The 14407-nt window shown below is 44.4% G+C and overlaps 1 protein-coding gene across 6 annotated transcripts in view; it reads right to left on the bottom strand.

Moving 5' to 3' along the window:
- The window catches only part of Pde10a (phosphodiesterase 10A), a 460257-nt gene that overhangs the window by 77646 nt on the left and 368204 nt on the right, over positions 1-14407 (bottom strand). For all 6 annotated transcript variants that reach the window (XM_029471092.2, XM_085832549.1, XM_029471089.2 and 3 more), the window contains one exon: positions 9285-9410. In XM_029471092.2, the coding sequence (XP_029326952.1) occupies positions 9285-9410 (126 nt within the window). The remainder of the gene's footprint in view (positions 1-9284; positions 9411-14407) is intronic.

Below are 14407 nucleotides of genomic sequence, written 5' to 3'. Positions count from 1 at the left end.
TCATCAGGCCAGTGCTACACCTTTTTATCTCTGAAACCGTAAGCTGAATAAACCCCTTCTCTTTGCTAGCTGGGCCTGCTTCAAGTAATACAAACAGATAAAAACAGAAGGCTAAGAAAGCAGTTTGAAGTGCAGCTTATCACCAAATTCTCAGATTCTCCCACTGTCCATGTGATCTAAACACTTTCAACTTCCATGATAAAGCAAAAGTAACTCCGTGTCCTCCGCCTGCCGAAGAACCCTAGTCTGCCTGCCCACACTGAACTACTTTATAGGCACAGAAGGTGATATTAAAAATAAGTGCTCGGTGTACCTACTAAAGTCCTACCTAAAGGTCTCGCTTACTGTTCCGTTGCTGTGGAGAGTCACCATTGTTTTTATAAATAAGAGTTTATACACCAAGGCAACTCTTATTTATAAAAGAAAGCATTTAATTGGGGTGTTGCCTGCAGGTTCCAAGGGTCAGTCCATTATGATCATGATCATGATGAAAGCAGACAGGCTTGATGATGGAGAAGTAGCTGAGGGCTTTATATCCTGATCCATGGCCAGTATGGAGGGAGGGAAGGAGGGAGGGAAGGAGAAAGGGAAGGAGGGAGAGAGGGAGGGAGATTGAGAGAGAGAGAGAGACAGAGACAGAGACAGAGACAGAGACAGACAGGCAGAGACAGGCAGGCAGGCAGTAGACCTGGTACAGCCTTTTGAAACTTCAAAGCTGATCCCCAGCCATGTACTTCCTCCAACAAAGACACTCCTACCCCAGAAAGGCCACACCTAATCCTCCCCAAACAGTTCATCAACTGGAGACTATGCAAGTGTATGAGCCAATGAGGGCCATGCTCCTTTAAACCACGGCAGGTACCTTTGACTGTGTTTGGTGGAAAAGTTTAGCCGAAATTCAACTCAAATATCCAGAGCAACAGCCGTTTCTCATCAGGCATTGTTTCTTCATGCTAATAATATCTGTGGCCTTTGACACACTCAACTGCTTGGGAAGTGTGAGGCCAGCCACCTCTCCTGTCCTTTGCTCAGTCACATGCCCTCATGTCCCTCTACAAAGGTGAGTGTAGACCCTTTCTTCTTGACACATACCTTGCTCAAATTGTACTTTTTTTTAAGATTTATTTTGTATTTTATTTTATGTGTGTGAGTACACTGTTGCTCTCTTTAGACACACCAGAAGAGGGCATTGGATTCAATTACAGATGGTTGTGAGCTACCCTGTGGTTGCTGGGACTTGAACTCGAGACCTCTGGAAGAGCAGTCAATACCCTTAACCACTGAGCCATCTTTCCAGCCCAAATTGTACTTTTCACCAAATAATTTTAGTGTTTTATACTTGGGCTTTAAAATGTGCTGAAGCCAAAAGGAATATCCATTGACTGTACTTGAAAACAATGAGACCATACAGTCTTTATGACAACCTGTGGCCAAATATCAGGGCTTTACATTTTGGGGCAGTAATACAAATCCATGGAAGATCTTCCTTTGACTTCCAAGTCGAGCCATTGCTTTGAACCTGGGACAAGTCCTCAGTTCCCATAGCCACTGCACCTATGAAACAGGCCATGTGGGGTGATCTGGGGAGGCAATAGGTAGCCAGAACACTGAAACTTGATTGGCTCCTTCCTACTACAGAAGATAGGACATGTCATGACAGTTCACTCAAAAAAAAAAAAAAAAAAAAAAAAAAAAAGAACAAAAAAAATCTCTCACATAAGCAAAAAAAAACAAAAAAAAAAAAAAAACCCTCACATTAGAAGGTTCAGCCTCAGTGCCTGCCCATCTCTCCAGCCTCCCCCTGTGATGTTTCACAAAAGCTGTGTCTGCTTTGAAGTTCTCTCATAACTACCCCTCCCACACAGATCACACTTCATAAGGCCTTCTGGAGACTACACTTTATCTTCTTGGCAACCCTCCATTCCCAGGACAAGGGCTGATTTCGCCAGAGGCAACTAGGTACACGCTGCCCTTTCCTCTCTGCCCTTCCTAAAACTGAATTCAATAGCTCGAGTGTCTGGGATTGAAACAAGGGAAGGAAATGAAAGAAAAGCATGAAGAGTGCGATCATGCTGAAAGGTTGCCACCACGTGACCCCCAACCTCACACCAACTGCAAACAAACAAACAAACAAACAAAGGTTTTCGAGCTGCAAATCTCAGAGAACAGCACATCAAAACTGCCACTGCAGAGTGACCAATAAGTATCTGCCACACATTGCACCTTATTTTATCCCAGCTGCGATCAGAGCTGAATGGTTGCACTGGCCACCTTGCCTGACCAGCCCACTGCTTCCTGCTGCAACCCTGCTTCCTAAATCTGCTCCTCTCCTCTCCTCCCAGGCTCTCAGAACAAGCCCAGAAATCCTGCTCTCTGCTTTTGCCATTTCTCAGAGTTCCTCACTCCATGTCAGTGCTAGCTTTAGCCTTCTAGGTGCTCTGATGCCAACACTAGCCTCAAACCCAACAAACACAAGAAGTTCTGTAGAGCCCATGCAAACCAGGGCACCGGGCACTGAGACAGTGGGTCTAAGTGACATGGACACAGTTTGTGACCAGCTCCGGGGTAACAATTCCATGGTCCAGGAGTCACTGATAACACCTTCCAGTGCTGTCTTCACCACCAAACGATGCCTGAGCCACACCTCTGTCTCTGTGCTCTGACAGTCTCAAACATCTACCACCACGAAGAACAAGTTCCCTGTTGGCAGTAACACAAGAAATACTGTTCCTGTGGCACTGCAAAGAGCCAAGGACGCAGGCAGACAGCCGTTCTCAACAGAGAAGCCAGGTTTAACTGGCTGAAAGCCAGCACTGGGTTTTAAATGTTTCCTTAAACTCTTCTACGCCAGACTTTACACTAGATCTGTCTACTATGCCCAGTCAGCAATGCTGAAACAATGTTACTGTTTGTTCTAAGCACTTGATTTCTCTGCAACAATTGAGCTTCTAGAGAAGAGCATGGTCCTTGTTCCCTTTTCTCCAGTTCCACCCTCACAGCAGGTAATCAATAAATGCCCTGATCTGGTGACTGGAAAGCATGTCACACTGAGTCACACACCAGGTACAATTAGCTATCACAGTGAGTGTTTCTGTCAACTTGACACAAAGTTACAGTCATTTAGGAAGAGGGTATCTTAACTGAGAAAATGTTGCCACCAGATTGATCTGTGATTAAGAGTCTGGGGCATTTTCTTTATTGGTGGCTGATGGGGAAAAAAAGCCCAGCTGCCTGTGGGTGGAGCCTTCCCTAGACAGGTGGTCCTGCATAGTGTGAGAGAGCAGGCTGAGCAAGCAAGAGGGAGCAAGCCTGTAAGCAGCACTCCTCTATAGCTTCCACTTCTCCAGGTTCCTGCTCCCATCATGACCTGACATCCCTGTGACCAAGTGGGACGTGACAGTTGTGAAGTTGTGAGATGAAATAATCCCTTTCCTCCTAGGTTACTTTTTTTTTGGTCATGATGATTTTTTTGTTTTTGTTTTTTGAATTTTTTGGTGTTTTTTGTTTGTTTGTTTTACAACAATAGAAGAACATACCAAGATCCTTGCCTCTCAGGTGCAGGTTTCTACTATTAAACTTTCAGAAAAGCTTTAAGATATAGACTTGAAAGCAACGAGAAATTGTTATACACTATTCTTCACAGGTTTCTATGTTTAAAAATCTCTCATAGTTGATACAAAAATTTTAGATGCTAAAAAGAATTACATCAACTAACATTTAAATAGCATCCTTTTCTATATGTGCAACCAGAAAAGAAAAAGTGTATATTTAAAAAAAAAACCTGAATGAAAGCAAGTCTTTTCTAGAATCTAATCATTCATAGAGGTTTTTTTTATTATTATTCATTTGAATCTCCCAGAGATACAGCTTTTGCTCAGAAAATGCAATGGCTTTGAACGCATAACTAAGATCCACCACCAACTACAGAAACAGCTTCGGAAATCGGTCTAGCCCATAGCAAAGGAATATGCCTAAATTAGTTTTAATGAGTTATATAGTTATATAGTTATATATATAGTTTTAATTAGTTATAATGATGAGACTGAATTCTTCATGTTTTTAGACATTCAACCTGAGGTTCGATCAGAATCACAAGCTGCCTCTCTACCAAGCTGCATCACTTAAAGACACATCATCAGGGTAACAGAGACACACAATTAACAGAACTAAGGCAATGTATCAATTACTGTCAGGGCTGTCTCTTCTCTAGCCTCCAGTTGGTAGGCTCCTGGTTATTTATATAATTCACATCAAAGCATTCAACACACAAAGTCCATTGCCAAAAGCAAAGGAATGCATGGTTTCAAAGTCTTATGTTGTTAGTGTAGTTTCAATAGCTGAGATAAAATAATCAGAGGAAAATTTAAAAGTCATTCTAATTTCAAAGAAAAGAAAGAAAAGTGTCCAAAATTATGTTCCATGAAAACCATCTCAGGCATGGCTTGTTTTCTTATTCACAATGTGTACATCATTTGTTGTGTCCTACAGCAGGCTACAACCTTGCCAAGCTGTGTGTTCTGGCAAAGAAACTCACGCCTCATTAGGCTATGGTGCCATTACACTAGACACCAGCATAGCAGCCATCTGTTTGATATTAACCAATTTAAATATAGATAAATCTGAATCTCGGGTTATCAAACAGTAGGTTGGGATGGCATTATTTAAATCTTTATTCTAGGTATGAAATGTCTAAGAATTTCATTGGATAATACATCCCATCTCTGGAATCAATGTCAAAAGGGAAAATATTCTATCACTATGCCTTTGTATTACAGTGAAAACCATATAAGTTTTTAAAATTTAAGGTAGCTGATGGCAAGACTTTCATTATTAACTACTTAAAAATAGTGATCAGTACTTAAAAATAGTATGTTAAAAATAGTAATAAAATAAAACTAGCAATTAAGCACTTAAAAAAATAGGAGTGGTAGCTACTATTCTAGAACACACCACACACAGCCACACACGGGCCACAAGAGACAGCACTCTACCAACAAATTTTAAAGCATTTAGGCTGATTCACCACCCTCAGGTACTAAATAAACTTCCTTCAGATATTAAGGTGACGTCAGAACTTGGGGCCTTGTTAATACTCACCTTAAATATCATCATAACCTCAAGGACACCATGTGAGTGTCGCTTCAGTTCCCTTTCTAACTCTGCCCACACTGACAACCGAAGGACCTGAGACATTGCTGACAGTCCAAGTAACGCTCTGTCCTTCTTACCCGTAAGACACAGGACAGTGTTTGTAGTATGGAATCAGGTCCCATCTTGGAGACTCTTGCAAGAAATTCATAGGATGACGCCTACACATAGCCTCACGTTTGTGCTGTGCATGAACACAGGTGTTCAGTGCTAACTAACTACTATAGCAATCTCTGAGTCCCAAAGGGCACTGATCGGGACTCACATACAAATGTATATAGTGCAAGGTTTAGTGGGATTAAGTGTGAAACACAATCCTTTCCAAGACTTGCTTTCTTCCCAAATGCATCTACGGATGTTTAATGGAACAGTTAGAAACTCCTTGGAAGTTATCCTCGGCTTAGAAAGTACTCTCAGCTGGCTCTCCATGTGAGCCCCACAGATTATAAAGAAAATAAAAGTTAACTCCTGCGTCAAAAATCACTTTGAAATGGATCGTTGGGAACTTGGATTCAAGGGTAGCTTCAGAAACAATGTTCAGTGCTGGGGAGACAACTTGGGGACTGAAAATATGCACTGAGTTGGCCCTTCTAACTCAAAGGCCTGGCTGTGGGGTTTCAAATTAAGTGTGAAAAGTCAATGCAAATATTACACATAGCATGTATACAGAGAGAGGGGGAAATGGAGGGAGGGAAGGGGAAGAAAAAGAGAGGGGATGGGGGAAGGGGGAGGAGGGGGAGGGGGAGGGGGAGGGGGAGAGGGAGAGGGAAGCTGGGACGCATCTGGTATCTGGTCCCACACAGTTGGTATAAATGTCAGTCAACATTTCTGGTGCAACTCACTCCCTTAGGAAGCTTTCAAATGAGCTTGGGAAAGATACACCTAGCACTAGCGTGACAAGTGACCACAAGCTAACAAGAACCACTGGGCCAGTGACTATCCAGCTTCCTGCTTCTGCCTTCCTTCCCACGTGCCTTGATGAACTCCGAGCCTCTTTGGAACCATAAGCGCAATAAACGCTTCCTTCTGTACACCGTTTTGTTGTTCGTGGTGGGTGTTTTGTTTTGTTTTGTTTTGCAGCAACAGGAAAGTAACTGGTACATGCATGTGTGTGTGCATGTCTTTGTGTGCACAAGGGTGCAGGTGCACTAGGCAGCCAGGGATATCAGATAGACCCCCTAGAGCTGGAGCAGATGGTTCTGAATGTTCCACAGGGGTGCTGGGGACCAAATTTGGTTCTGCAAGGGCAGTGCTTGCTATTAACCACCAAACTATCTCTCAAGCCCTTATAAAAAAAATGTTTAGTGTTAGCTTACATAGCAGTACTAGAGCTGATTTTAAATATTATCGTTTGTAAGAACTAAACTCAATTTTACATTCGATGCTGGCTAGTTTTACGTAAGCTTGACACAAGCTAGATTCGTTTTGGAAGAGGAACTGTCAGTTGAGGAAATTCTTCAAGAAGATCAGGCTAAAAGCAGGACTGTGGTACATGGCCCTAAATTAGTGATAGATGATATGAGAGTGTCTAGACCATTGTGACTGGTGCCATTCCTGTACCGGCAGCCCTGGGTGCCACACGACAGGTTACTGAGCAAGCCAGTAAGCAGCACTCCTCCATGGCCCCTGCATCATCTCCTGCCTCCAGGTTCCTTCCCTGTTGGAGTTCTTGTCCTGACTTCCCCAGGCTACAGAGAGTGTCCTGAGAGTGAGAAGCTAAAATAAACTTTCTCCTTCCCAAGTTGCTTATGGTCAAAATGTTCTATCATAGCAGTAGAAACTCTAAAATGTATTCTCTAAGTATATTTTTATATTATGTTACTCCCTTATTACATAGTAAATTGAAATATGCATCCTATGTTTGTATGACTGTATGTGTATATGTGTGTATACATGTGAGTGTGCATGTATGTGTATATGTATATGTGTATGAGTGTGTACATATGTATGAGTGTGTGTGTGTTAGTGTGCATGCATGTGTATATGTGTGAGTGTATTGTGAGTGTATGTGCATATATGCATGTGTATATGTGTGTGAATGTGAACATATGTGTGGGTGAGTGTGTGTACCCATGCGTGAGTGTGTATGTGTGTACGTGTGTGTGCATGTGTGTATGTGTGTGTGAATATGTGCATGTGTACATGTGTGTATGTGTGTGCATTCGTATAGAGACAAAAGTTTGGCACTGAGTGTTTCCTCTCCCTCCTTGGGTTTCTGAGGCAGGGGCTCTCGCTAAATGTGGCATTTCCTGATTTGGTCACACAAGTGGCGAGTGAGCTCTTACAATTGTCTTCCCTACCACACCCACCCCTATACACTTGTGGCTACAACTCTGCCAGGTTCTTACATGGATGCTGGAGATCTGGACTAAAATTGTCACACTTGCCTGACAGGCACTCGAGCAAGGCTGAGCCATCTTTGCGCCCCGCCCCCCATTAGCTAGGTCGTGCCTTCAAAGCTCAGCCATGCTTCCTTCTCAAGCCTCAAACATCTCAAACCGTTTCCCAGTCTCTGAGATTATCAGTGACGGAATGCACTGGTCAGCCTTCACGCCTAATCACCCAGGATAGGGTGAGAAGAAAATGCTGGTCGCCAATCCATTGCATCTTTTCTTTCTCTCAAACTACACAAGCACATGCGCATACTCATACTCATGGATACTTTACAAATTGCTATGGTTACTTTAAAAACTGCTTCATAGATCAGTGAGAAAGCCCTCGTTTGCAAATACTTATTTTCATGATAATATGTTCAAAAACTATAAAGACGTACTGAGAGCAAGAAAACTGCCTATATTTCTACTACACCCTGAAAGCAATCATTTCTGTATATCAGAGAGGTTAGACTGCTTATCACACTAAGAAAATACACCCCCAGAACCACTATTTTGTTGTTAACATAGAAGTTTCTCATGTAAAAATTAACTGTGTCTATGAAAATAACGTGCATAAAAATGAGAAGCCAAATTTGGTTAGATAGTCAAATATATGAAGCCCTGTTTTCTATTATTTGAACTGCAAAGGTAACTAATTAATTGAAAAGATAAACTATATTTTATAGAATAAGAGAGGAACACACAAAGGAAGCCTGAACCCAAACATTTTATTTTTGATTCTTTGACAGTTCCATACATGCACATAATGGATTTTAGTCTTTCTTAGCCTCCTGCAGAAACTCTCCTCACACACAAACCCATCTTTCATGTGTGACCTACAGGGTCGCCTGCCTGCGTGACCTCTGGAGGAGAGTCTTTACAGGAGCAGAGGAGATCCATAAGGAAAATCTAAGATTTAAAGCATTCTCCTCCAGTCTTCATTGCCTCTCTACACTGCATCGAAAAGGACCATCCTTGTCTACGACCGGAGGTTCCATGACAGTGAACAATCTGGTGGCCTCTATTACTATGAAGGAAGGAAGGGTCAAAGATAAGCCAGGTTCTTCCTGCAGTCTACACAGTGGCTTCAGACTGCCTTGTGTAAAGCATACAATGTGTAAGATGTGCACACAAACTGCATTCTTTTCATCAGTACTAATTGTTGGCATGGTCTACATACAGACAGTGTTCTCTTGGCCAACAAAGCAGTTATCTGGGGTGCGCTATGGCCCATTAGGTAGAAGGGCCTGTTGAAGCCCCATAGCCACTGAAGCGTACCGGGAACCTGGGTCGAACCCCGTCCTCCAGCTCTTCCCAGCTCTTGACGTGAGCTCTTCACTCTTGACACACATCCCTGCCACTGCCATCCACTGTCCTTGCCAGAGGGTCAAAGTTACAGAGCTATCAAACCAGGAACTGGAAACTAAATGAGCCTTTTCTTTTTATGGTTCACAGCCTCAGAGACTGCCCTGTAGTGACTCTAAGGTGACTAATACATAGTAAGTACTAAAGCAATTCTCAACAATTATTTGCCAGATTTTTTTTCTCTCTCTCTCTCTCTTTTTTTTTTAATTAAGGATGCTTCTCTTGTATTCATTTAGTTCTTTCTGACAACGTTACCTTTTAGGAAAAAGTAAAACTGACAAATAAAATGCTAGTGGGCCTCTATTTCGTGTTTTGTTTTGTAAACCGTGAAAACCTCTCTCCTCGTGAGCTAGGGAACGTTCGCTCTAAGCTCAGTGTTCGCTCAGCATGGCTTACCTTCTTTGTTGGTTTTCCTCTTCAGCCACTTTTCCACAGTCTCTGCACTAACACTTTCAGAAACAAATTCATCTAATACCTGGGGATGGAGAGAAAGATAGGCCTTCACCTTTTCATCCGTCAAACCTGCAAGAGAACCGGAGAGAAGGAGAGTCACCTATGCGGTACCTTCAGACAGGACGTATGTAGCACCAAGACACACCGTGCTAAGACTCAGCAACTTCCCTCTGCTGCAGAGAGCTGGTGGAGGCAGTGTTGCTTACTGGGAACAGGGCTGCTGCTTGGCATTAAAGGCAAAGCTTCGGAAGCGCGTAAGTGATGGGCAATGACTCTGCAGGACGTCACAAAACCGAAACCATTGCCATTCAAAGGCTAGGATGGCATTAGCAGATCGAGGCTGGGGAGTGCTGATGTCAGTTTCAGATGGTAGTTGGTAAATCACACCAAAGAGCTATTCCTCAGCTGCCAGTTCTGGGGGCATCCGAGACAGGCTGTGCCTCTCTACTGTGCAGTAGGACGCACAAAGCACTTACTGCTTCAATTAAACCTGGCATTGCACCATGGATGGGTGTCCAAGGCATGGATGACTGTGTTAGTCACCGTTCATCTTCATCGTTGTGAACTCAAATCCCTCCCTTGCACGGACTCTAAAGCTGGTGCTGTAACCCATGTCAGTTCAGGATGCTCTTGCCAGTTCCCCAGCGCTGTTACAAGTAAACAGTTCTGAAGTTTCCACCCCTTGCAAACTGTTGGCTATACATAAGACAAAATAATCCTCTATGTTTTCAAATGAAAACTTTGAAATCAAAGCAATCCAGAATGCAAGTAGGGTGTGGAAACTGCTTTCAGTACCCTATGGTCACTGAGACTGAATGAATGTCCGTCCCTGGGGATGGCCAGATGACAGCACTGCAAGAACCTTGCCTCTGACACAGACTGTGTCTGATTTTGTGCTTGTAGAGAGTAGGCCACGCATTTCCACAGACAAAGCAGAGCATCCATATATGGTAATTCTGCCAATCACCTAATACACACTTGTCAAGACCTTACGGCCAAACGGGGCAGCCAAAGAGGCAGATGGCGCCATTCAATGAGTTCAGTCATTAAACCATCGACAGCAGCACAAAATGCGCACAACATTTTTGAGAGAAGGGAGGGAGACCCGTCCTATCCCTCACAGGGCAAAGGGTACCTGTGGAACAGAATCCGATTTGGTACTTCCTGCAGGATGCTAAAGGCAAGAGGCCCCTTGAGGAGTGCTCACCTGACAAGGCAAGGTGCATCCCTAGGTAGAGAAAGAATTGGACACTGGAGCAAAGGTGGTAGGTAGAAGACAGATGATGTAAATAAAGATGGTACTCTTTTTCCTATGTCCACAAAAGTTAATTCCTTGGGACTCCCTTCCACTGCTTGATGACACAGCTCACAGTCCCCACCCTAACTTTCCACACACCTTTGACGTCTGTGTTCTTGTCACCTGCTCGTTAGGATATCCATACTGAGAATCAGGAGTCTCAATGCATTTTCAGCCTCTAGTCTTTGAATACTCCCCTACCACCTCAAAGAGGCATATCCTGTGAACCTAAAGAGCTGCCTCCTCTTTTTTTTTTCCTAAAGTGATTTTACCTCTGAGCTCCCCTTCCCTGTGACCACTACTTTCCTATGTCCCAGAAAGCCAGGCTACTCAGGGTCCTTATTATTCGGCACTGTTATAAGCTATGTTCTGTTTGCAAGTTATATATTACATAAAGGACCTGCACCCAAAATACACTCTTAAAAGTCAACCATAAGCAAGCAAACAGCCAGCTTTTAAAAATGGACCCAAAGCTGAACAAACATCTTAAACAAAGAAGATGCAGATATCACAAATACACACAGAAAAGGTACTAATTGGTCATTAGTGAACTGAAGGTAACATGAAAACAAGACTCAACCGCATACTTATTACAGTGGCTAATGTCCAAAACCCGGAGAGCAGTAATTGTGGGTATAGAGGAGAGCAGCAGTTCCTGCTCGCTCGCTGCTGGTCAGCATCCAAGTGCTATGCTATTTTGGGAGATGGGTTGCTAGTTTATTATCACTTAAATAAAGCTGTCCTGTATGACCCAATAATATCATGTGTTAGCCCGACCCACGTGGAAACCCCATGTCCGCTTGGAGACCTGCCTGTGAACACCTCGTGAAAGGCTTCCCTCCATAATCCCCTAATTCTGGAAGCATCTGAGAGCTGTCTTCTAGTAAGTGAAGACAAGCTGTGCATGTCGACTTAACTGTCAGCTCCTGGGAAGAGGGCGTGATGAGAAGCCGGGGAAAGACCTAGGTGGGTCTAGGGAGATAAGCCCCTCTGCGGAGCGATGCATTAAGTAGCCGCAGTTGTAAGACACTAGCAGGGAAAGTCCACAAGGGCAATCGGAAAAAGATGGGTAATTGTCTAAGTCCAAGGACAATGGAGGGAGGCTATGTGAAACACAGTAGGTCTTGTGGGGTCAGGACTTTAGTCTATGATATTTGGTGGTAAGTATATAATACCATACACCTCTCAAAACCCACAGAATCTTACAGCACAGAGGATAAAATCATGATCCATGCCTGTGTTTACAGAACGGAAGGCTGGGAGGGGACGATGTAATGTGACAAAAATGTCAGAACAATTTCCGCTCCTGCGATGAGCCCCGCACCATGTGCAGAGGGCTCCCTCTTCATTCCCACAGCAGCGTGGGGTGTCCGTGAGTGCCGAGAGACAGGAGGCTTGGCCTTTAGGATACAGCCTGTCAGGCTACAAACACGCCCGCCGGGATTGTCATCTCTCAGTTAAGACGTCAAAGGGATGCAAACTGAGATTCAAATCAGACGCAGCTTTAAATGTTTTCTTCATGACAACTTCTCGTTGGAATAGAGGGACCTGCGTGTGCCGAGGGCGAGCCGTGGCTGAGTGGAACCAACTGGAGGTTCTTAATGTAAGCTTGGATTAGAAGAAGCTCAAGCGTTGCTTTCTAGGAAAAGCGCTTCTTTCTCAGTCCTGTGCTGTGCCAGAACAGAAGGCTCTGGTGACCGTGGAGGGCCAGGCGCACATGGTAGACGTCCAGCCTGTCCTTCAGCTTCTGCCATACTTGGGGCCCACAACACTGCCCTACAGACCCACACATTCCCCTCACTCAACTCTTCCCACAACAACGATTCCTTCATCACAAATTAGGTACCAGGTCCACAGGCTGTATGTCCCAACCCTAGCTTCTGATTCTAGTGTATATACTGCCAGTGAGCCTTTCTCTGTGTCTGTGTTATTACTCCCCACGTGTTCCATTCATGTGTGAGCAGAATGTAATATAAGCCATTCTCCCCCTCTTAAAGGCATTGCCCACGTGTGAGGCAGATTCCACAATATTACTTCCAACTTCCCCGAAAAAGCCCAAGTCCTGAAGGACAGACAGCCTGAACACTGAGGTGAGACAGGCTGAGCAATAGTGTGGACAGGCTCAGAGAGACACTCGGCAGCGTGGAAAGTGCTTGGTTCTTGGCCATCATTCCAGCTTAGGCTCCATGCCATGTAGTTCGGGGTCTCAAATTTGGTCTTAGGTCTTCCACATTTGAGTTTAATGATTAAGAGTACAATTAACAATTTGGGAATCTCCAGATACAAGATTGTGTCTTGGAACACAATCCAAAGCTGCCATTCCCTCCCTAGGCTGTTGGTTCACTCTTCCACAACTGGTCGGCTGCTGGGGAACTTCTCATAGCCTGAGAACTCCTGATGTCTAACACACCAAGGGCTGGGTGCATAGGCGAATTTATGTATAAATTCTTAGTGGTGCCAAAAGGCAACTCCAAAATACATACCAGAAATATTTGCCCTTAAGGTATATATAACAAGGTAAATGCATACATTAAGAAATGTTAGCGCCTTAACACAAAATCTGTCAAACATAAAAGTCAGATTTATCTCTTCTGACAATTCCAAAATCCCACTCCCTCTTCCGTGCTGGGTCTTTCCTTTCCTGGAGTCCATGAAACTACTTCCCTGGGAAAAACAACGATACAAGAGCTAACTAATATTTGCTATTTGCAAGTGAGCACACCTGGCACAGCTGGTGTGCAGGAATGCTTTCCATAAGCAGACCCTGGGTTACAGCCCCTGACCAACTCAGGCCTCTGGGAACTGTGTGTCTGGTACACAGCACATAGGCACTCCACAAAAGTCACAGTCCTGGGTGTAAAAGTAAGGGCAGAAACACAGAGGTGCTGGGTCCTTGGATCTGGGTGTTCTCTTGGCTGCAGAGACAATACCCAGGGGGAGAACAGAGACGCAGACCAAACAACTCATCAGCCCTGTGTCTTCTGCGTTCTTCTCTCTGGGGCCGTGAGTTTTCAGAATTACCCCTGGCCAGTGCCACCTCTGCTTTGACACAGATTACAAACCTTGGCTTTTAAGCCTCAGGCTTTGGTCAGGGAGTAGGAGGGAAGGGTTAGCTTCTACCTCATAAGACCCACCCTGGTCTAGCCTGGGGATGAGGAGTGGTCAGTAAACCAGCCCCACTTCCTTGTGGTTCTCTAACCTCTTCACCCCACTCACGCTTACGCTGCTATCTGCCTAACTCCTCTTCATCCTCCATCTGCCTAAATGAGGCATTTAGACCAGAAGCAACCTCACCAGAGAGCCCTCCCTGATGGCATACACCCTCAGCCCTGACTTCTCCACGGTAACCTGCTTGAGCTGCCCCTTGCTCTTGCTGTCAGATGAAACCTCCTATGTGCTGAGGGACCACTTGCTAAACATCAGCTTTTCTAGCTAAGACTACAATCTCTCTGGGTGTAGTAACTGGTAACTAGTCTGTCACAGTCTCCACATAGCAAGTGTCTTGAAGAGTCATAGCCTGACCTAAAAGCCCCCTCACAGAATGGCTGCTCATTAGGGAGGCCTTGGTTGACATGTGGAGACGAGGCTGTGAGTGTATGTACAGACAACAGATAGGTAAAGGCCAGGTCACTGGGTGACAGCCTGAGCGACAGCCCAGTCTGTGTCACCAGTCTTCTTTCTAGAAGTCTGAAGTTAAGAGAATGTATAGGCAGAGCATATCTAGATGATACATATTATGGCCACAACCCCAATTCAAAAAACCCAAGGA

This window comes from Mus caroli, unplaced genomic scaffold (assembly GCF_978045245.1).
Source record: "Mus caroli unplaced genomic scaffold, Mus_caroli_1 scaffold_18, whole genome shotgun sequence".
NCBI classification, from domain to species: Eukaryota; Metazoa; Chordata; class Mammalia; order Rodentia; family Muridae; genus Mus; species Mus caroli.
This window is presented reverse-complemented; position numbering and strand designations above follow the sequence as displayed.